Source organism: Megascapheus bottae, chromosome 3, assembly GCF_031878675.1.
Source record: "Megascapheus bottae isolate mThoBot1 chromosome 3, mThoBot2.hap1, whole genome shotgun sequence".
NCBI classification, from domain to species: Eukaryota; Metazoa; Chordata; class Mammalia; order Rodentia; family Geomyidae; genus Megascapheus; species Megascapheus bottae.
This window is the reverse complement of record NC_143511.1, coordinates 27,745,094-27,769,950: the sequence shown is the minus strand read 5'-3', so window position 1 is coordinate 27,769,950 and position 24,857 is coordinate 27,745,094. Positions and strand designations below refer to the sequence as shown.

The 24,857-nt window shown below is 33.5% G+C and overlaps 1 protein-coding gene across 9 annotated transcripts in view; it reads left to right on the top strand.

The window, feature by feature from the left end:
* Positions 1-24,857, top strand: part of Rfx3 (regulatory factor X3) — a 246,510-nt gene that overhangs the window by 174,051 nt on the left and 47,602 nt on the right. For all 9 annotated transcript variants that reach the window (XM_090329712.1, XM_090329716.1, XM_090329714.1 and 6 more), the window contains 3 exons: positions 9,203-9,277; positions 17,900-18,081; positions 22,491-22,610. In XM_090329712.1, the coding sequence (XP_090185838.1) occupies positions 9,203-9,277; positions 17,900-18,081; positions 22,491-22,610 (377 nt within the window). The remainder of the gene's footprint in view (positions 1-9,202; positions 9,278-17,899; positions 18,082-22,490; positions 22,611-24,857) is intronic.

The window sequence follows — 24,857 nt, the reverse complement described above, 5'->3', positions numbered from 1 at the left end:
AATAATTTACTTTTTTTCTTTAGATGTCATAAAATCACTAATGAATATTAAAACATTTCATGTATTTGAACCTTTCTAAGAGTGGAAACTACATTGTACTAAAGGCTAATGTATGTTGACATCATGATTTCATTCTTTGCTACTTTTTGATTCACAATTTGAAATGCAGAGTTGGTTAGTTAAGGCTCCAAATAGAACTTAACTAATTTCAGATGCAATTAAAGTGTAAAGTTGGCAGACTAGAGAAATTAACCAAAAGAAAATTTCTGGTCATTACTATATCCTCTTTATTGAGTTTCTCTAAAACAATTCCCCATTCCTTCACAATGGAAGGAATTTTGATATTTTCTCTGCTAAAGTCCTCACAGATAAGAGTAGCCTGTAACCGAAAAGGAAATGTGGTTGTTATATATTAGGATAACTGGCTTTATATTTCAAAATGTGGCTATCCAGTCAAACTTTTTATTGCCTTAAACTGGGTCACATTAAAACGATTTTCAGGTAATACAAAGACATCTTATTTCCAAATAATTTTTAATAGTAAATCATAATTATCAGTAGGTTACTTAGTAAATAGTAACTTTGTAAACCATTCCTCAGAAGATCATTTCATTAAAACTGAAAATTTTCCACTTGATTTATATTTGTATATGTCGTGAATGATATTGGTGTTGATGTGATTAATCTTGGATTGCAATCACATCATTTATACCTCTGTAATCTCAAGAAAATCCTCAATTTCAAAAAGGTTCCATTTTCTAGATAATATTCCTTGCCTGATCTCTTTTGAAAGGTAGTTGTAAAATCTTATGTAAAAAAGGCTATTTGAATCACAAAGCATTATAGTATTCTGTTATAAGATTGCTCTCAACAATCTAAGATGTAATTTCTAATGTGAGAACAATTTTAATTATAATGGCAATTATATATATATATAGTCACCTTTACTCTTTAAAAAAGATAATAAAAAGCCACTTAGGTATCAGCATAGTGTTTTGACTATAAAAATAATAACATTAGAAAATTGTTCTTTTTTCCCTTTTTGTAATAGCAAGTAGGATTGAGAATAGCATGATATGAACATTAAGAAAGAGACCTAATTGTGCATGTATAGGATATTCTGATATCACCGACATACATATACATTCATATATATATGTAAATATAAACATCATATTTATGGTATGCTGGACATAAATGTATGTTATATTGGACATTAACATATGTACCATAAATCCTCTTTTTGTTCCATGCATGTCATAAAATACATTTAATGCTTCATATTTCCGTGCAGTTTAAGTGAAAGTTTATGTTTTGAGCATTATCAACTGTTCTTAAATTACTTGTGCTCTAGTTTGTCTAAATTACTTACACTGGAAATCTCTGAGTGCCATTTTAATGAAGATTTTTTAGAAGAGTTGAAAGTCTAGCATCATAGTCTCCAGAGTAGTCAGGTAAAACCTCATGATACTACATCTTTCTCCTTCATGTTCTTTCTTGTACTAATGAGCATTTGCCTCTAATATTTTGAGATTGAAGGTCATTCTAGTCTACAATTCACCAGTGCAGTTCTACGTAGTAGCAAATCTGCACAACCAGAGTCCATGAAAAGTTTCTCTTTGGTTAGAGAGAATGGGATGTTTGAAATTACAATGGAGAATGGACAATAGGGGAACTTCTTTTCCTTTACGTTTTTCTTTTTAAAATATATTCTATCAGAAAAATGCAGTATCAGTCTCTTCACTGAGTATGAATAAAAGAGAGTAGAAACATAGTTTGCATTGATCTTGTTTGATCCTTCTTTCTACTCTCTTTGTCTTTTCCTAAGGGATTAGGTGGAGACTTTTCTTTAATGTCCTTTGTGGAGTAGTTATTCTTGGTAGGCCATAAGCTTCAGGGTGCTTCTGGATGTTTGGAGACTACTTGTTTTTTTTGTTTGTTTGTTTGTTTGTTTTGAGGGGAGGCTGTTGTTGTTTTTCCAGCAAGGCAACATTAATATTTCATCAGTGGGAATTTTCACACAAAGTATTGGGCTACATCTTTATCACGTTTTGTATAATTCATCATCTTCCCATCCCTTCAATATCTTCATAATGTATCTTTGTAGGAATAAAACTGGTTTTAATTTTTCCTGCTGGGTCTGAGGTAATTCCTGGAAAATCACGGAAGATTCTCCTTACTATGATAGTTTGCCACAGTGTATGTAGATTTAATGCAGTACAAGTTACAATTTAAGCATTTTTCTTTAAATCTACCCCCAAAGAACTAAGAAATCATTGCCATATGTATATGTATATATATGATATGTATATATGTATATATTTATTTATTTATCCTGCTTGTGACCATGCTTACATTCTATCCTAGAAGCAAATTGGTTTTGCTTCTGTTTCTCTAAGCCTCATATCAGAGCCTTTTCCCTACATAACCAAAACCACTTAAACCCTTTCATGTTTGTTTAAGGAGCTTTATCACACCTGCATTACTTTAGTTCCCCCAGATGTTACTGGATAACCAATACTAAACATTTTCGTCTCTTCACCCAAATTAAGTTGCTCACAGCAAAAAGTCTAAGCAAAAAAAAAAAAGTCTAAGGTTCTCTAAACCATCTTGTAAGCTATTCATTCTCTTGGCTGGTAGCAGCTCCAATCAGATTCCATTTCTCTGATTATGCTCCTTACCACCTTGTTTTTGAAACATTACAAAGTGTTCTTGTAGTTTCCTGGTAACCTGTGGTCATATGCGCTAATATCTGGTATATAAATGTAGATAATTCTCCATGTTGCCTGACTCTGCAGACTTCTCCAGGCATTCTTTCTAAACACACTGCAAAACTCTGCTCTCTGTTTTCTGAAAATATTCCACACTTCTAGCAAAACTGAATCAAAATTTTCATTTCAGGCTTCTAATCTCAATGGAGCAGATTGATCCCTAAAAATTCTGTTTAGACATAGAATCTGTAGGATTGTAAACAACCCCCAGCACATTCCCACTCGTCTTTTATTATTAACTTATCTCTTCAAATCAGTCATGTGCTCATATTGGTTTGATGGATATTCATTTCTTACCTGCTAATTCACATGGAGTTTTTACCCTCTCCAATAATCTGGTGCTCTGTAAGATTGTTTTTCTAGGCTGTCTCACCTCAAACGGAGTGCCTTATTATATAATCTTAGAGGCCTTATCATAGCTCCTTATCTAATTACAAGAATAGTCCAGGACCATCATGAACCATTCCTAATCCCAAGCATCATGTATCTATAGTTATGAGGAGATTTTGGTCATTATTGATGACTCAGACTCAGGTGATGATTTGATTGATAAAACTGAGCACTCACTGTATCTTACCTCAGAAAATGATTATTTTTTTAAAATAAACAAAGATACCCTGGTCTAAATCTTTATTAAAGGCAAAAGGGAAAAATAATGCTAACCATGCCCATCATTTAATTAGAAAAGTAATTATTATTTAGGAATAAAAAATATTTCTCCTTGTACCATGAAGCATATAAAAAGTCAAAAGAACATTTTTAAAAACTTAATCTAAGAAAAAAAATGATACATAGACAAAGGAACAAAACTCAAAACAGCAAAAAACAAAAAAACGAAGGACATCACCGAGGTCTCAAATTGTTTTGATTCTCAGATTGTCAGAGGCCTCTTAATCTGATTGCAATACTTTACATTCGTTGAAATTTTAATAACAAAATGATCAGTATTTTTACAATAAAGATTGTCTGTCAGATAGATGAACAGAGAAACATTTTAGAACTTATTAATGTCAATGTGTCTAATAAGTATGTTTAAAATGTTCTAATCACATGGATGATAAAGGCTGTTGTGCTCATTTTTTTGATAAAAATAATGTCCAAGCAAACCTTCTGCCTCAGAGTTTCCACTTTCAGGTCTGTAATTCAAATGTGTGTTTATCATTCTTGCTGCTGCATTTATCAGGCTTTCACCAGAATCCTAAATTATTACCATGACATAAATTATTTTTCTCTACCTTGATTTTCTTCCATCCTCTTCTAGATTAATATGTAAAGTCCCCTTATAAGGGGACCATTCTCAACTCTTTCTAACCTTGGCACTATGTCCTGTGTAACCAAAGATCTCAAGCAAAAAATTGCAGTCTCTCTCACAATTTATCTATCCCTAAAGCATCTGTCCATCAGCTAGTTTTACTAGCTGATATATGCTATATTATCTTTTCACTGCCTAAAATGTTTACTTGTCACCCCTACTAAATTACCAAGTATTATTAATTTGTCTCTACCAATGTGAGACCATCTGTGCTCTGTATAACCATACTAACAACCATCTCTTTCTTCCCCCTCTCTTTATCTAGCAATACTTATATAATTGAATTCTAGATGCTTTCGTCACTTTACACTATGTATTCTTCTACCTTACTGTCTATATATAGTGTGTGCATAGTATCTGCCTAGCCATCTAGCTATCTAGCTAACTAGCTACAGTGTATATCTCTCCATATAGTGGCTATATAGCTATATAATACATGCTTGTATATGTGTATGTGTATATGTGTGTGTGTGTGTATACAAACACCCATCTTTCCCTCCCTTCCTCTCCTTTTTTTTTTTTTTTTTTTTTTTTGGTGGGGGATAGCACTGTGATTTGAAGTCGGGATTTAGTGCATCCATCACAGATGTACTACAAGTTGACCTATACCTCCAACCCCATTTTTCTTTAGTTATTATTATAGAATCTCTCTCTTTTTTTTTTTTGCCTGGTACTGGCCAGTAGCTAAGATCATAGTTGTATATGACTCTCAGGTTATAAATCGGGTCTCCTACCTTTTGGCTAGGATTGCCATCAACCTTGATTCTCCCGATTTCTGCCTCTTTAGAGGCTGAGATTACAGACAGGGCTTTCTTTCTATTTAAAATGGGTTTCTTCTCCTTCCCCTTCTTCCTCCTCTTCTTCCTATTCCTTTTTTTTTTTCCTGTGGGACATGGAGTTTGAACTGAGGGCCTGGGTACTGTCTCTGAGCTTCTTTGCTCAAGGTTAGAGCTCTACGACATTGAGCCACAGCACCCTTGAGCTCAGACCTGAGCACTGTCCTTGAACTTTCTCAAGGCTAGATAGTTCTACCACTTGAGCCACAGCACCACTTCTGGCTTTTTTTTTTCTATGTACATGGTACTGAGGAGTCGAACCCGGGTCTAGGCAAGCATTCTTCCACTAAGCCAAACTCCCGGCCCCAGTGCCCAGGTTTTTTTTTTCTTTTTTTTTTTTTTTTTTTTTTTTTTTGCCAGTCCTTGCTTCAGCTCACGGCCTGAGCACTGTCCTTGGACTTTTTCAAGGCTAGAGCTCTACCACTTGAGCCTCAGCAGCACTTCTGGCTTTTTTCTATGTATGTGGTACCGAGGAATCGAACCCAGGTCTTCATGCATGCTAGGCAAGCACTTTAACCACTAGGCCAAACTCCCGGCCCCAGTGCCCAGTTTTTAAAAGGATTTCATTATGACATTTTTCATACATGCATGTGATATACTGTAATTATATTCATGCCTATAACTCCCTCTTTTCTTTTGTCCCCACAAAAAGTCTACTTTTTCCTTTTTTAAAAAAAAAAAATCTTGCCAGGCTCTGATGGCTCATTTCTGTAATCCTAGCTACTCAGGAGACTGAGATCTAAGGATCAAGCCAGCCCAGGCACAAGAGGATCTGAGACTCTTCTCTCCAACTAACCTCTAGAAAACAGGAAGGGGGCTTGGCTCAAGGGTAGGGTGATAGTCTTGAGCTGAAGAGCTCAGGGACAAGGACAATGCCCATTCCAAGGGGAATTCTTGATTTTACCTGTGAGATAAAACACTTAATACTTGTCTTTCTACATCTGGCTTATTTTGTTTAGGATGTTCTCCTATTCCATTCATTTTTTCTGCAAGTGCCATAATGTAATTATTTTGTATGGCTGCATAAACATTTATTGCATTTGATACCCTATTTTTTATCCATTCTTCTGTTGATGGAAATGTAGGCTAATTGCACTCCTTATTTATGGTAAATAGTACTTCAATATACAAAAGTATGCTATGCTGACTTACATGCTTTCATTTACATAACCAGAAGAGGTATAACAGTGTCATATTGATGTCTATTTTTACTTTTGTGAAGAACTTCCCTACTGATTTTCCATAATAGTACATATATATTACATAAATAGTAAATAGTATATATATTATATATAGTATGTTTTATAGTATGGAAATATATCTTCATATATATTTCCATGATGGCTAAGAATTTTAAACATATTTTTCATTTACCAGCCACTTGTATTTCTTTTGTGAACTATCTGTTCAAATAATTTGTCCATTTATCTGTTAGATTATTTCTGGGGTCTAGATTTTGAGTTCTTTCCATAGTCTAGATATTCATCACATCACATGACTAGCTGGCAAAGATTTCCTCTCAACCTATAGACTGTCTCTCCTTTGTGGTAATTATGAAACAGCATTTGTTTAACACTCATATACTTCCCTCAAAACCTTAATGGCATTGTCTTTCCTAATGTTCATGTATCAGTATACAATTCCAAAGAGTTTCAGCCAATAGCACATGTGTGCTACAAATTTGATTCAGTTTTGAAATATGAACTCTGAATTTAGAGTGTTTAAACACTGAGAAAGTTAATGTAAATTTTGTTAGTGTTATTAACTATATTTTAATATAGCAGATTCACAATTTTAATCATATTCAAGGTGCCAAGGTTTTTTTTTAAACCTAGAGCCTATTTTCTCTTTACACTTAAAAATTACTTTCATTTTCCTCTACCTTTCTTAACTGTACTTTTTTGATACATGGACTTTTATATGTATAATTATGCATTTACTTATGATTATGTACCTTCTTTTACTGTATTGTAATATCTTAACATTATGTACTTTTTCTTGATACATATATGACAGTATATATATACATATTACTATATATGTATATATAATAGGTAAACCTTTATGACTCAATAGATGAAACTAGTTTTTAAAAATTCCTTTCTGTTGTTAAACACATATTAAGTTTCTTATATGCTTCTCAGAATTTCTTACCCTGTAGGTGGAAATAACTTTATTAGTTAGCCAAATGGACAGAGAAGAACCGAACTATAAAGGAACAGGCCTTCTAGAAAATCACTGTACTATCCCTGTAGGCTTCTGAAACTCTTACTATCCAGATGGGGCCAAGAATATAGCTGAATAGAAGGTCCTGTGTTTAGTCTCCAGCAGCTAAGTAAATAAAATGAAAACAAAATTTGGCCAAGAAGGATAGGAGCATTTCCTAGAAACCTGGCAATCAACTAGAAATCTACAACCCATAGAATAGTAACTTCAGTAGCATATGTGTTTGTCTAAGAAAAAAAAGTTCTTAGACTAAGGAAAGGAAAGGCAGGCTTATGTAGCTTTATTGCAGAGCCTGAATCTCTTCCTGTGAGTTGCTTACGTTCCTCAATGTTTCTCTTTCATTCAAACCTAAAAAGTTACAAATTGCATACTATTTTATTTTTTATGTATTAAACTAAAATCTTTCCTAACTTTTTGACCTTTACAGTTAAAGAAAATGTAAGCATCTGCTCAATTAAAATTCTGAGCAAATTCTGCTTAGAAGTGATTTGTGTTCACATGAATCCTTTTTTGTTTTTGCCTTTGCCTTCCTGCAGATTGAACTCAGGGTCTGAGAACTGTCCAGGGCTTTCTCAAGGCTAAAGCTTTACAACTAGCTTTGTTTTTTAATATTTTCATAACATTTTTGTAAGCTCATTACATTTCTTATTCCAAAATCGATCTTCACTTATGCAGCATTATTTTCTTCAGTTCATTATAAGTGTAATTATAAACTACATTTACCTTCTCTTCTGTTTTAGAGGCAAAATAACCTAGTTTTTGTTCTAAATTAATGTTTACAATAGCATAAGTTGTATTATACAATTTCTGAATATATTACATATTTTAATAATTTTAAAATAATTTCTTAATTTAATATTCTTGATGATGCATTTTATTGATTTGAGGAATTACTAAACTATTCATAAATTTGGAAAATATGTCAAATACAATTTTAACTTTTAATTATCAAGTTGTTTAGGAAAACAGATTTAATATTGCTACAGTTGATGCTGATTGTTCTCTGTGTAGTATTCTACCTTAATAGAGCTACAAACCAGGTGGAAAATTAAAAAGACTGCTATATATGTTAATCATCATCTATCATTTCTCTTTGCGAGGGGGCAGTTGTTAGAGTTTCCAAATTTAATAACCACAGTAAACTATAAGAAATTTAATTAGCTTTGAAAACTAGCTATTTCTTGAATTTTATTATATGATTTTCTTTAAAGAATATTTTAATCTAATCCAATGACAGGTATCAGTGTGTGTTTTAAAAATAGAATGTGCAGTATTTTGGGGAGCTGAAAGTTAGACATTTTTGAGTCTGAGTTTGACAGGAGTGTACTACATGTAGAATGCTGAGAGTACATAGAATAAAACTTTCTGTAGTTGCCCCTTTTTTTTCTTCGCTCTAATTATTTTCTCTTCTACATTCATTTCTGCTATCATTTCTAATGTCTCTGCCTTATCACCATATTCTCTAATGCAATGTAGGGGACATAGTTACATGTGAATATTCATCAAAATGACCCCCCAATACACACATATACACTTACAAATTTTTATACATGATTACGTAGGAAATGGGTAGATTTAGTAGCTTTTAACCACTAGGAAGTGATTTTGTACATTTGAATTAAAATAGTATAGAATTTTGAACTCAGAGACTGTTGTACAATTTTTTTTGCAAGACAGAATAAAACAAATATCAAATACTCTTTAGATGGGATACTATTTAGAGAGTGGTTCCCAAACCCCACATCTTGAACTATAAAAAAAAATTTATATTTCTCATAATCTAGAAAAGTCCACAAGGGTCCCTGCTCCTTGGATCTTCATACTGATTATAATTACACAGTGTTCAAAGAGGTTTACTCATGTGATTGGGCTTATGATTAATGTACATATTTTTATTTTATTCTTGGATTGGGTAGGATGGGGGAAAACACATATAGTCATTAGCCACCATTGAAGAAGAAATTGAACTTTAAAGAATCTATCAAAAATTCTCTGGTGAGCCTTTTATTACTATCTTGTCTTGAGCCCTTTTTTTTTTTAATGACATCTATTATCAGATTGAAATGGCGATTGAGACGCTGCAAAAGTCTGACGGTCTGTCCACTCACAGAAGCTCTCTTCTCAACAGCCATGTAAGTTGCCTCTTCTTCATGTAAACTAATCTCTTGCTTGTTCTGCATGTGTTGCTTGCCTCTAAATGCTTGTTTTATTTATCTTATTTGTTTTGCTTCTTAACCTTCCTTTCTCAGCACCCTATAATCTCTGAATCACTTAATGGCTATTTTATAGAATAGCTTATTCTAGAGACCTCAGGATATAGCTTAACTAGATTTTTTTATACTGTATGAGTAGAGATACCACAGTTTCAAAATAAATGGCAGATTGCTATTTACTTGTTTTAAAAAAGGTATCAATCTTGATTATAAATACTTCAGGATTCCTAGTTAGGTGCTTTTTGTTTTTTGCTATGAAGCAAAAAATTGTAATCCACATCTGTGCATCTGAGATGTAAAAGTAGCCATGTCGACTGTTGGATTAGTAATGCTTTTTAAGAGGATGAGCAGTTACCAATGCCAAATCTGGTGCTAAGCTTTTTAAAAATGATTTCTTTACTAGTTTGACTATATAAGATAGGCTGGAAATAGACATATGTCCTAAAAACTGATGATAAATGAAAATTGCCCCCCCCCCAAAAAAAATGAGGCTGTAGACAAACCATAATTTGCTACTTGCTGGGGTAGACAGAATTACCATTCCTATCTTGAAGGCGCACACTGTTACCAGATGCACCGTCACTCTGACACTGGTAAGTGTATTAAGGAGGGTGACATTTTTTGTGATATTACAATCATTATTGTCAGTTGTTCAAATTATGGGAAAACAAGGAACATGCTAATTAAAATTTACTTTATTATTATGGTTTGGGAGGATAGGGGAAAAAAGTGAACAGACCTCTGACTTCTATCTAGTTTGGGTAAATCAGTGACACTTTTGGGAGAATTAGTTTTCCTTCCCAACTGACTGTATTCCTAAACTTTGGTATAAAATTATTGGGCTTTCTTAATTCTTTTCCATATTTTGTTACTGAAAAGTTAAAATCAAGGTAAAATGTTGTTACCGCCTAATTTTATTATTTCATCTATGAAATGTTATAGAAAATGTTACAGTATTTATTTTAAATATTTGAACTTTGAAATAATTAAATGTTTTATACAAAATATTATTACCCTACCCATTTATGTTCTAACACATTTGTTTTTAGATAGGGTATTTTATTTCTTTCTGAAAGGAAAGTTTCTTAACCCCTCCCCTCCAAAACTTAGCAACTTGAAGAATACCTGCAATTTTGATGAAAATTACGCATGTGAATTTTTAAATAATGACCTAATTTGAGCCCTTTTTAATATAACAGTCCAAAAATGTATCTCTGACAATTTGTTTTGTCTGTCATGCTTTTATCTATTTCCTAAGTATGTCCCAAATGTATTGGCAAATTCTGTGGCTGGGTTAAAGGCTACGTGTACATTGGTAGCTGTGTCTTTGTGAAGAGAAGGACATGAAGAACACCTGATGTTTTGTTTTGAAAGTCCCAAGTGAGTAATAGGCAGGAACATAGGAAAAATGTTGAAGTTTCCAATAATCTTGTCCAGCTTTCAGACTTTTGTATTTTATTTGATCATTTAATTCACATTTTACTATATTTGACATTAAAAAGTAAAATATGCTGGGTGCAGTGGCTCACGCCTATAATCCTTTCTACTCAGGAAGCTGAGATCTGAGGATCAAGGTTCAAAGCCAGCCTGTGCACAAAAGGAGCTGAGACTTTTATCTCCAAAAAACCTCTAGGAAATGGGAACTGGGGCTTGACGTAAGGGTAGGGTGGTAGCCTTGAGCTGAAGACCTCAGGGACAGTGCCCAGGCCCAGGGGTAGAGTGGTAGCCTTGATCTGAAGAGCTCAGGGACAGTGGCCAGGCTGAGTTCAAGCCCCATGTCCCTTAAAAAATAAATAAATAATAAAATATGCCATATGTTTAATTTTAGCTTCAATTACTCATTTTAATTAGTATTTTCACAATTTTTTATTTGTGAATATCACTATTTTAAAATGCATTAAACTTTCAAAAAATTTAACTTATATTTAATGTTAATAATTCTGTCAACTAAGCTGTATAAACATCAGACAACCATGTGTTATTTCATGGCTTCATGATGTTTCTTTTAAGTGATCTGGAAAATCTCTTTACTGTTAAAAATGTCCAATGGTGTGTCAGTAGGTGCAAAAAAAGCGGGCACAAATGTTGCTAGTGCAGTGATAATCTTTGTGTGCTCTCCTGGTTCATTGTTATGGAGATGATTCTACAGACTGTTGTAAAGAGTGAATGCAGATCAGTTGCTAGCCAGTGAGCTTAGTTTCTCCTTGACCACAGAGAATGCTTCAGTTGTCTTTGTATTCATGAATAGTTAAAAATGCCTCTAATATTTGTTAGATTTACCAAGCAACTGGAATGTATTTCATATTGCATGCTGTCTAGAACACTAGAATAAAATGCCTTCAAAGGTATTTTCCATTCTATGCACTTTTTGATTTTTTGTTGGATACACATTTGTTATGAGCAAGATGGGTTTCAAAAGTATTATTGTTGATATTCTATTTATTTACTTGCTGTTTTCAATAGTAGTGAAGATTTCACCAGTCTTGTGTTTTTTAGGCAAGTACTGTGATATAGGACCACATCAATTGTTTCGTATTTTGACATTGCCATAGGGTATTGCTATGATATTCTGCGATTCCTGCCTCTACCTCTGGGCTGCTGTGTTTGTAGGCATGTACCAACACTTCTGGCTGCTTGTTAATGCTTTACATATCAGTAAAATATGCTACTTTTATATACTATATACTATACTATAGTATAGTTTAATTATAGTATGATAGAGTAATATATTACAGTATAATCATTCTATACTCTATAGAATTATTTGAGGATTGTGAGATTCACATGGGCATGAATTTGATTTTATTATTCCCTGATTTATCAGTTTCTATAAAAGATCAATTTAAAACTAAACAGAAATTACCTGTTATATTTGTTCTACATATACTAGATTTTTGTTGTTGTTTTCATTTATCTTTTTAAGAAATATTTTCTGGTCCTGGGGCTTTTTGTGCTCAAGGCTAGTGCTCTTCCACTTCAGCCACAGAGCTATTTCTGCCTTTTTCTGAGTAGTTTATTGGAGATAAAATTCTCACAGACTTTCCTGTCCAGGCTGGCTTCAAACCATGATCCTCAGAGCCCAGTCTCTTGAGTAGCCAGAATTGCAGATGTGAGTCAACGATGCCCAGCTATATTTACTAGTTTATGAAGAGGAGTCTTAATCATGACTTTCAAGCAAAAAGGTGTCTTCCATGAGACATGACATAGAAAAGATTTCCTGTTTTCTCTTTATGCATTTGATTTTTAGTATAGTTTAGGAACACTTAATTTTTTTGTCTTTGTACATTCAACAAAGCAGTCTGAATCTTGATCAATTTTACCTCTTTCATCATTCTCCCTCCTTCTCTCACAAATCCAGTAAGTAAGCCCTCTTAGTAAAAAGAACTGGCTTGATTGTGTTGCTTGTCTCCTTTCCACATTAGTTGATGGGTTGGAAGTTAAATTTTGTATCCCATTTTCAGCATATTCTCGGTAGTATTTTGTATTGCTAGTGTATTTTATTAGTGTAGTATGCTATTACCATGTAGAATTAGATACACATACAACTTCTCTATACACATTAGATATAGCTTCACTTAATTAGGCAATATCTCATGGTTAATTCTATTAGTAATATGAAAATGATGGCAATTCTGGCAGTATATGCATCTCATGAGCAGTGTGAGTAAATAAGAGACTTTTAAACTTTTCCTACCAATGTAGCCCTAGTGCTTTGAGCAGTGCTGGAACATAGTGGATGCTTACTGAACATTTGCTAACTGAACAAATGTTAGAAACAATAGCGTGGAACACACCTTACTTACCATCAGTATTCAAGGATGCCTTTGCCTGCCATGCATGAATACTGTATATTCATGCTGTTGTTTTCACATATTCCTCCAATAGGTATATGTATCTATATTGTTTTGTTAAGAAGGTTATTTCCCCTGGCATACTAATGAAATAAAGAACATATGGTTACTCTTATCTAATTTCTCTACATGCAGCTTTCAGGTTGAGAATGGATAGCTTTTTTTGCTGCAAAGAATTTACTCTTTTAAAATGTCATAACCAAAAGTGACATTATTCATCTTTGAGTACATGGAATGGTAATTTGTTTCTTCTTTACAAAATCTTATCCATACGATATTTTTTTTTGCCAGTTGTAGGGCTTGAACTCAGGACCTGAGCACTGTCCTTGGGCTTTCCTCGAGGCTAGCACTCTACCACTTGAGCTGCAACACCACTTCTGGCTTTTCTATGTATATGATACAAAGGAATTGAACCCAGGTCTTCTTGCATGCTAGGCAAGCACTCACCACTAGGCCAAACTCTCAGCCCACCATATAATCATTTTTACATAAATATTTTATTTCTATTTTTGTGTTATAACATGTAGTCAGCCTAAATAAGAATAGAATATCAAACATTCTTTGTTGTAGACAAGTGCTCTGTTTTCACTCATTCTATCTTGACTTCACTGTAATATATATCTGCTATTATAGAAAGATCTGTCAAAATGCATATTGTCAGTGTACCAGTAGATAATAATTCATCTGGAAAAATATGGCAAAGGTTACATTTAGGTACTAATTGGGAAATACAAAATTTAATTTCATTTGTCAATCATTACTTCCCTTTAGGAAAATATAGGAACTATTTATCTGCTTTAATCTATTCTGATTAATATAGATTAGATGCAAAGGTTGAAAAATGCAATTATCTTGAATTCTGCCCTTAGATGAGTGTATTTTAGTTCATTAGTGCAATAATCAGGTTTGAAAGATAAAGGTTAAACTTTCTATGATATTTCATAAGCTTTTAAAATTATCAACATGTATTTTACAAGACTTTTTCTAAAGAAGTAAGAAAAACAGTAATAGTTTAATCCTAAATTACTGTTAGTAGTAGTGTTAGTCTTTAATGTCCATATCTGTTTTGGAAAAGACAAGCCTCAGGAAACAATGTACCTTATAACAGTATTAAATTCCTTCTACATTTTATGGAGCATATTCATTAATAATAGAAGTTATTTTTGCCTGGTGCTGGTGGCTAATGACTGTAATCCTAGCTATTCAGGGGAGTAAGGCCTGAGGATCCTGGGCCCAAACCAGCCTGTGCAGGGAAATCTGTGAAATTCTTCAGTTAGCCATCAGAAAACCAGAGATAGACTGTGACTCAAAGTGGTAAGTGTTAACCTTGATTAAAATAGCTCAGGGATAACACCCAGGCCCTGAATTCAATATTTAAGAAAGTTATATTTTAGACTTAATGTCTGATTTATAAATTCATAAGTGTTTAAAAACCTTAAAGTTAAATACCAGCGTATAAAGTACAGATTATAAATCCTCAGCCTTACCTCCAAGTATTAACTGGTAGGTTTGAAATCATTTATTGCTTATACAGTGAGTTTCCAGGATGAACTATCTCAGGCATTGTAGTGGTTGGCAAGTTTCCTAGCCAACAAGGACCTACACACCTGCAGAAAAACTACCTGTCCTCACAGCCCTCTTACCTCCAAATGATTGCTTGCTTGTTCCTTCAAAGTACTCTCCTGGCTCCTGGCACAGAGCAGAGAACAAAATGTAGCTTTGCTGCCATCAGAGCTGTAGTCACCAAAATACCCTTTCATAGAATTTTGTATCACAATAAAATTACTTAACCAACTTTTCATATTTTTATACTTTTGTTTGTTTTTGTTTTTGTGGGTCATGGGGCTTGAACTCTGGGCCTGGGTGTTATCCCTGAGCTCTTTAGCTTAAGGCTACCAACCTATCCTGGAGCCACAGCTGCACTTCCCATTTTTCTTGTGATTAATTGGAGATAAGAGCCTCTTATTCTTTAGTGTCCAGGCTGGCTTTGAACCGTGATCCTCAGATCTCAGCCTTCTGATTAGCTAGGATAGAATTATAGGTGTGAGCCATCATGCCTGCTTTTTATATTTTTACTTACAAAGTTCATTTATAAAATTGACAACATGCCATTTATGAGAGACAGTGTCCTTTATTTCCTATATAGATTTATCACATCTCTTTATTAGCAATAAAAATAAAATTGGCTTTTAATCACTTCTTTTTTGCAGTTATTCTATTATTTTTTTATTGTATGTATTATTTTATGAGGATATATAGGGCTGTGTATGAAAATACCTTTAAAATTTTTAATTTTCACATACTATTTATTGTCTCCTTTATTAAATTAAAAATATTACATATTACATACAACTATCTTTATTAAATTGAAATATATTACAAACTTTCTGTTTGCCTATTTATAGCTTTTTAAAAAATTAGTACTTTCTTTATAATTCTTATATCAGGGCCTAAATCCCTCTCTTTTAACATCTTAAGAATGCCAGTAGAAGTTAGTTGCCTTTTTCTATCTAGTGTATCCACAGAAAACCACAGCTAGCAGATTTGAATGCAGTGTGGTTTTCCTGAGCTTCAGTGACTAAAACATGAAAGAGGCATGAATGAAGATGCTGTTATAGGCAGAATAGTAATTCTAGCCTTAACAACTGAATATCCTAATTCCTTTACGTCCTTACATTGCACAAATATATATAGCCAAGCTTTTCTGGGTATCACTTAATAAACTCAGAAATCATGTCTGACTCTCTCTAGAAAATTTGGTTTCTGGAACTGGGCTACAAATAAGTCATTGGAAACTTATTTCTAAAAATTAAAGTTTATATAATCTTTTAGAGCTTTACAGTAGATAGTTGTCTATATTTTATTGCTAATTAGTATATTCTAATGTGTATATTTAGCTGAGAGCCGTTGGCTAATACCCTTAATCCTTGCAACTCAGGAGACTGAGATCTGAGGATCATGGTTCAAAGCCAGCCCAGGCAGGCAGGAAAATCCATAAGACTCTTATCTCCAATTTAATCATCCCCTAGAAAACAGAAAGTAGAGCTATGGAGCAAGTGGTAGAGCACTAGCCTTGAGCAAAAGAAGCTTAAGGAAAGCACCCCAGGCCCTGAGTTTAGACCCAAAGACCACCCCAACACACACACACACACACACACACACACACATACACACACACACACACACACACACACACACACTTAAAATATGTACATTTTATATTGATATATATGTTCCTTAGAAGACTTGACATCCTGAACACCCATTAATTTCACTTTTTAGAATGCTCTGCTCTTAGCAAAATATTTCTGGAAAATTTATTAGCGTTAAAAACATTGGTAGAAACCATCTTAATGATTTTTTAATAAAAATTCTGGATGTTCATGGTCAAGATCATGAATCTTAAAATATATAAACAAAATTAAAACATGATTTAATTTTTTTATTTACATATCATCATTTGTAGTACTTTGCTCTAAATTCTCCAAGGAAAAATGAGATCACTTTCATCTTGGTAGCAGTAGACTCTAGTACATTGCCAGACTCATAGTTTGTTCATCTATAACTTATGCCAAAATTTTTGTTTTAAACATTACATATTATACCTCTGAAGGAATTTTTGTGAGACAAGTAATGTGAAAAAATCAGTGGATTTGTAGAACTCTCAGATTTGTAGCTGAGAAACATTTAGGAACTGTTTATTTTAGAAACTGTTGATCTCTTGATTAGGAAACACGAATTGGAAACTAGACTTAGAAATTAAGATAATATGTTGTAATGCCCAAGTCTCAGGTGAGCTTAAGAGAATCATTTAAGTATGTATTAAGTCTCCTTTTATACATAATAAATGGACAAGTGCTCAAGGTAGAATTCTATAATACATACCTGGACTACATTTTCTAAAAATGTCTTTCATATTATGCATTTAAACATTTTTTTCAAAAACTACCAGACAGTATAGAAATTTTAAAGATGGTCTCTATATCTATAAAACATTGTCTTTCTAAATGCCATGCTAATGTACATTTTACAATTTTGACAAAGTGATGTAAAAATTTTCAGATGGTTATAAGAAACTGTTCCAATTTACTACATAAGTTATTTTTTCACATCTAGTGGTTGTCTTTCCTTCTGGGGAAGGAATGATTGATTTTTTTTCTTACATGCAGAATTTGTCCCAGTGAATGATATTAATATTAATATTATCTAGTGTTAATTTGAAGTAAGCAAATTACAATGTTGTAAAAGTGAATAAAACCTTAATATAAAACTTCATATACTGAAGCCTCTTATTCATTTATTGGCATTAAACCATCTAAAAGACAAACTGGTGCAGTGCTTCCAGGTTTGCTAGTATGCTTTGTTCTTTTAGAGTAACAAATTACATTTGTGACCATTTAATGAGATTATCTGTACTCCCTGAAGAAATATTTGCCTTCAAATTGCAACTAATACATAGAAAATCATTATGTCTCTACAGGTGCTTAAATGTTTGAATAAACATTATCATACTATTTAACATCCTAACTAATGTTCAACTCTATACAGTTACTAAGAGATTTTACAGCCAGATTACATAAGCCTCTTAATTACAGCAATTTATGTTTAGAATTAGCGAAGAACTTCTACATCTTTCAATAACTTTTATTTATAGTACAGTTTCTCTGTGTTTGCTCGGTCTTCTTTCCAGCTCCAATGGCTGTTGGACAATTACGAGACAGCAGAAGGAGTGAGCCTTCCCAGGAGCACCCTGTACAACCACTACCTTCGACATTGTCAGGAACACAAACTGGACCCAGTCAATGCTGCCTCTTTTGGAAAATTAATAAGGTCAATTTTCATGGGGCTACGAACCAGGAGATTGGGTACCAGGTGAGTACTGGGACATAGGATCACGAGCTTTTCTTTTGAAATAAAGGCAGCTAAATCTTTTATTTGCACAAAGGTACTTCATTGTAGCTAATATATCTTGCAGAAATATAGAGTGAACTCAATTTATAAAAAAATCCACACAAAAAAGCATGCCATTATTCAGTGAATATGGACCAAACCAGAATGATATACTGTCTGAAATATTAACTCAAAGAATTTGGGAGAACTGATTTTCAGACTATATATATTAGCAGACCAACTTGTTAATGCAAGATTTACATATATATATATATCACTCTTTTTGAAAATAACCATAATCAGTATGATGAAGTAAAATAGTGATTGAAAAACTATCTCTAGCTTCTTAAGTAATTATATATTTGTCTTTATGAAAAAATCTTTATTTGAATGGAGTAAGAAACTCAAAGGGTAACACTCATTTCATAAAACTGAGACCAATTAAAAGTCATTTGGTAAACTTGCTAAATATTGGTATTTGAAGTCCTTAGTAATGATATGGTCCTACTGACCTCCCACTAGTCTTTTTAAAATCTATTTTTTTCTGCTCCTAATTTTGAAACCATGCAAACATTGGATCAAAAATATGACATAGTTTCATGGCACAGAGATAAATACTGTGAAAAAAGGCTACCAGGTCCTCTGTTTTTTAACCTCTGAAATAGTGTTTTTACTTTACAAAATATGATGAAAACAGATCTGTGAATCTTAAGTTTTGTATCTCCATATTTTTTAAACCATTTCAATTTTATTTTATTTTACTTTTCACCAGTCCTGGGCTTGAGTTCAGGCCTGAGCACTCTCCTTGGACTTTCTCAAGCTAGAACTCTACCACTTGAGCCTCAGCACCACTTCTGGCTTTTTTCTATGTATGTGATACCAAGGAATTGAACCTGGGTCTTCATGCCTGCTAGGCAAGCACTCAACCACTAGGCTAAACTCCTGACCCCTCTCAATATTTTTTATAAATCAAAAAAGAAATGTTTTCAGCAATTGTACATGAAGATAGGATGTATTTGACTTTCAAAATCTTACGAAATTTATATTTGAAAATACAAATCGAGATGCATTAAGGAACTATCTTTAATTAGTTACATATCACAACTTCACATTATTGTAGTAAAGAATTTTTAATCTTAGTAAACTAAAAGTGCCCTAATAGTTAACTTCATTATACATTCAGAGTAAAAGAGTAATGAATATTGTCAGGGAGAAAAGATTCATAACTCATTTCAAGGTTTATGGCTAAGACCTCTGCAACAAAAAACAGATTGAGAAGAGAAAAGCTGTTTATTTGGTGTAAGTTTTACATGTCAAGGATGTTTTAGAGATAAAACACACATGCATGCACACACACACACACACACACACACACACACATAGACACACATACACAGACACACAGGCACACACACACATACACACACAAAGAAACATGACTGAACACAAAGGGTTGTGATCTAATATTTCTTTTTTGCCAGTCCTGGTCTTGAGCTCAGGGCCTGAGCACTGTCCTTGGATTTTCTCAATCCTTGGATTTTCTCAAGGCTAGAACTCTACTCTTTGAGCCTTAGCACAACTTCCAGCTTTTTTCTTATGTGGTACCGAGGAATTGAACCCAGATTTTAGTGCATGCTAGGCAAGCACTCTACCACTAGGCCAAACTCCTGGCCCATGATCTAAAATTTCTAAGTAAGATGGTAGGCCCTTATTCTGGATTCTTCTCTTCATCTCTGAAGATAAAGCCAGTATATTGAGCATCCCTCTGAATCAGATCTGAGAGTCTGTTTTCAAGGAATGGCAAGCTAGGTTTTGTCATAGTGGGGAAAAGAGAAAAGAAAATTGTTTTCTACTTCCTCTGGCCTGTTTCTGCTGTTTTCTCAAATGTGAAGGTGGCACGTTTTGGTGTCCTGAACCTGAATCCTAGGGTTTTATGAGAGATACAAATTCTCTTTATGTTCTAATTGTAAATGTATTTTTTTCTCTTGCATTTAAGCATATGTATAGCTTTTAGATTGTTGGAGGTTCAATTCTTTCATAAATGTATTTTCTTCCAGCTATATACTTCAAAGGTAGTATATTTTAAATTGCAGAATATGATTGTCTATTCAGACTAAAACCACTTGCTTTCATTCCTCTAAAGAAAAGCTTTTTGTTTCTCTGGTATTCTTTATTTTTTTTTTCTCCCAAACTAGGAAAATCATTGTTTGGGGGCCTAACCTACTATCTCCTAGCTGATGGCTCATTAGTTACATGTATGGTGCCAATATTTTGAAACTCTGAGCCTTATTCAACATTCTAAAAGCTGCATTGTTGTGCTGCTTTTGTTACTAGAAAAGAATTCAATGAATCCTATTTTGAGGCTCCATTCAAATCCTGAAACACATCTATTAAATAGAAAGGGACAAAATTGGGGTGGTTTGGGTTTGTGAATGAGTAGAATCCATATTCTGTAAGTACATACTACAATATTACAGCTTTTGCTCTCTCTTGCCCTCCCCAACAATTATATCTCCTGTTCCTTTAAAAATTGTATGTCGTGTTTGCAATTCAGTTGGAAAGCAAAGCCTAGAAAAATAAGGGGAAAATAAATACTATGGTTGAGTTTAAATAAATGAAGTGTGAAAGATAAAAGAACTCTAGTGGTCAAAAACTGATGATGGCAGGGGTGGAATCTTAAGAGAATTTTCTAGCTCAGGAAACTAGTATCCAGTTTCTATCCTAATCCAAAGAATAGAAGGAAATCAGTAAATATTGTGAGGCACATTAAATAGAATTTTTCAATGAAGTTTATATACAAATATTATCCATCATTTAAAATAGCATGTGAAATTATTCAAACCAAACCATGTCTTTGCAAAAGTTATTGGACATAAAACAGGAGAAGGGGTATCAAGATTAGAGAAGTAATATACCCACTACTTGACGAATATAATTGTAACCCCTCTATACATTCATTATCCTGACAATAAAATACAATTTAAAAAAGTTATTGGACTTAGATAAGCAAAAAGTCTATTAAAAATCATTTTACTTCTATGCGAAAGCAGGTCAGACTTTTGATTTGATCCCATCTCCAAATTTGAACAAAGAAAACTATGGACAATCTCTCCCCAGTCCTTAGCAATAGAGTATAAATTACTACTCTCACCTTCACCAAAATGCTACTTTGTAGGAAACTGAGAAGAACCCCATCTATCTGAGAGTCTCACAGAGAAAACAGCAGGGATTTTTTTGTACTTTTTCTATTATTAATACCTCCTACTTCCTATCACTAGCTCTTCTCCCTACTGTCCTTAAAATTTTTAAGAGAGAACACTGCAAATTGTGTTTATGATGGCTTTTATTCTCTGTTTACCACAGAATTTTTAAGATTACATCTAATCTCTGCAAGTGGAAGACACTTACTTTATAGACATTAGGTTTTTATTTGTTTTAATTTGCCGAATGCCTGTAGGAATTGAAATGCCCTGTATATTTTAAACTGAAAATTCTGTTTATATACTATGAATTTAATATATAGAAGTGCATCTAATTGTTAATCTTAGAAGTCAACTTTTATTTTTATAACAAAATCAGCACGCCTTACCCTTGCAATTCTATTTGTAAATGAAAGAAAAAAATTAGAAAGAATACTGATGTCTTGACTATACATAGGTATGAAAAACCATTTTCTCTTCGTAAGAATTTGCATATTTAAAGTGTTATTTTTACAGGTATGTGTGAGTCCCATTGAGAACAAAGCTTGTCATTTTTAATAAACAACATTTTTAATAAACAACACAGAGGTTGCTGACATTTTTATTGTAAATGGAAATTTGCCACTTCCCCATGTCTGTTGTGACCTGTGTTGTTCAGCCTCCAAAACTGACATAAATCAATGAAAACAGAGATTAATAAAATGAGTTTCTCAAAATCAATAAATGTCTTCTTCCTACTTTAGATTTCAAAATACTAAATGTTAGACTGCACCACAATACCTTGTAACAATGAAGTTATTTTATCATCCCTAAAGTAAACATTGACAACTTTATTTGGGACTACTGAATTAAGAGTTTTGTATTGTGTAGCTACATTACAACAGATTGTGTTAGTGTATAACCCTTGGACTTTCAATGTATTATTCTTGACCAGAAAAATTTCTCTACTATTACTACCTTTCAACAGTGTTTAATCTGAAAAATTTTAAAGAGATGTTAGGGCCTTCAGTTTATCCATTCTCTAAATATTGTCACTATAAAAAAAATATAAGAAATTTCTAGAAAAGATAAATTATCAATACTGCTTTTTCCTCATTTTTTTCCAATGTGAAGTTAATGAGCATCCCACGTGGTTAGTATTGGTTTGACTAACTTTTTTATGTTTCCAATGTTTATTGTTCTTTTATGAAGAGGAAATTCCAAGTACCATTACTATGGGATTCGTGTGAAGCCAGATTCCCCCCTAAATCGTCTACAAGAAGATATGCAGTATATGGCTATGAGACAGCAGCCCATGCAACAGAAACAAAGGTAGACTATGCTGTTACTATTGACAAAGCTATGTATTTAATTGATTAGGTCTCCCTTCTGAGCAAATAGAATGCCAAAGCATGCAGGAATATTGTTCCTCTTGCATGCTTTCACTGTGGATAATTCTGCAATCTGATTTCGAGTTTCATTGAAATTTTCCACATTTCAAGAAACCATGTGTCCTTCCTGCACACAACTCGTTAAAAGGGTGACATCCTAAACTATTCCCACAAGGAAATTACACACAAAACAGAAGGAGTGTAGTCAAGCAAATACCCACTGAAGAAAAGGTTTCAATATTCATGAGCTTCTTACTTGCTTTCTTTTTTCTTGGTTTATTGTGGACCATGAAACTAAGGCTTGAGTAACAGGATTGTGGCCTAGTGTTAGAGTGCTTGCCTAGCATGCATGAAGCTCTGGGTTCGATTCCTCAGTACCACATCTACAGAAAAATCTGGATGTGATACAGTGGCTCAGTGGTAGAGCACTAACCTTGAGAAAGCTCAGCAACAGTGCCCAGGCCCAGAGTTCAAGTCCCAGGACTGGCAAAAAAAATTTTTTTTAAGATAGAAAGAAATCAAGCCTAGCAAACTGCCCCTAAGCTCTTTTGCTCAAGGCTAGCACTCTACCACTTTGAGCCACAGTTCCACTTTCAGTTTTCTTGTAGTTAATTGGAGACATTAATCTCATGGTCTTTCCTGCCTGAGCTGGCTTCAAACTGTGATCCTCAGATCTCAGCCTCCTGAGTAGCTTGGATTATAGGTGGCACCTGACTTCTTACATCCCCTACATTGTTCAACTTGTATTTTTTGGCCAAGTAGGAATTGATGCAATGATTGAGAGTTTACATTTTCATTGATTTTTTTTTTTACTTTTACATAGATTTTCATGTAGTAGAGCTCTCAGAGATCTCATGCATTTGCAAATGCATGGATGGATGATGGATAGATGGAAGGATGGATAAATGAAACATACCTCTATCTAGTCTGACTTTACCAGTCCATGAGAATCAGAGCACTAGTAGTTTATTTAATGAGTCCCAGATGAATTCAGATATGTTAAATGATTTATAAATGTCTGTAACAAGTTTGCATAGCCAAGCCCCATATGACTTATGACTCAATATTTAGAGGAAATAAAATTGTTTTGCCACTTAAAAATTTAAAAAGTGGCCTGAAGTTCCAATTGTTCTTTTCAGTTTGAACACAGGAAAGTAGAAAAGAGGTCTCTGCCCATTCAAAAAATCATGGATCTAGAATGGTTAGTTGTGTTTTCCAGATCTTTACATCCATACTAGTTTAGTTAGAAGCATTAGCTCTGAGACAATGGTGCAGTAAGATTAGATTATATCACACAGCATCTCGTCATCTGTTTAATGGAAGATGCAATTGAAATTGTGGTCTAAAACAAATATTAAGGGATTTAATTATACACATAGTTACTGTTGTTATAAACTTTTGCATCATGTTGAGCTACTTGATATAAGGACTCTCATTTCAATATTTGATAGGGTCATGGGAGAAATTTCCATTTATCTGAAAGTCTGATTTCCTGCAACATCACCATGTGGAACATAGCCCTGAAGACTGCAAGTAGTTGGAAAGGCTTCTAATTCAAAAGTAGATGATACAGAACCTACACTTTCATATGCTTGAGCAGATGAATCACTCTTCAAACTATTTAACAAAAGTAAAGGAGTCTACTTGGTAGACAGGCAATCAGCAGATGAGGAGAGTTGGAAACACAAGTAAACACAATTGTATGTTCAGTCATATATTCAGTGAAAGGACAGATGGGTCTAGGGATTTTAGTAGTCTTTTCAAGTACAAGTCTTGTGATTCAAAATGTAGTCTAGCACAATATAATAATTATTTTGCTTATTAAAGTCATTATGGATAATCAAGAAGAGAAAGTATAGGTGATTTTTAAAATGTCTTCTGTTGAAAATGTATTTAAAAGAATTACACAATTAAGTAATCTGCAGTTTTTAAGAAATCCTCCCTTGGACTAATTTATATACCCTAATTAAGGCAACATATAAATTACGTATAACAAGAGGGAATCAGTAATTTTTAGCTCTACAATATAAATAAAATTGTTTGCCACAGTTTATTTTTAATACTTAAGGCACTGTACAAAAAAAAACATTGGGACACGTATTTTAGTTGTTCTTCTAAACCCTATTGTCATAAAAGTGGTAGAATGAAGGTAATTGCTTTCAACTATTTGTTTGACTATGTTCCATCC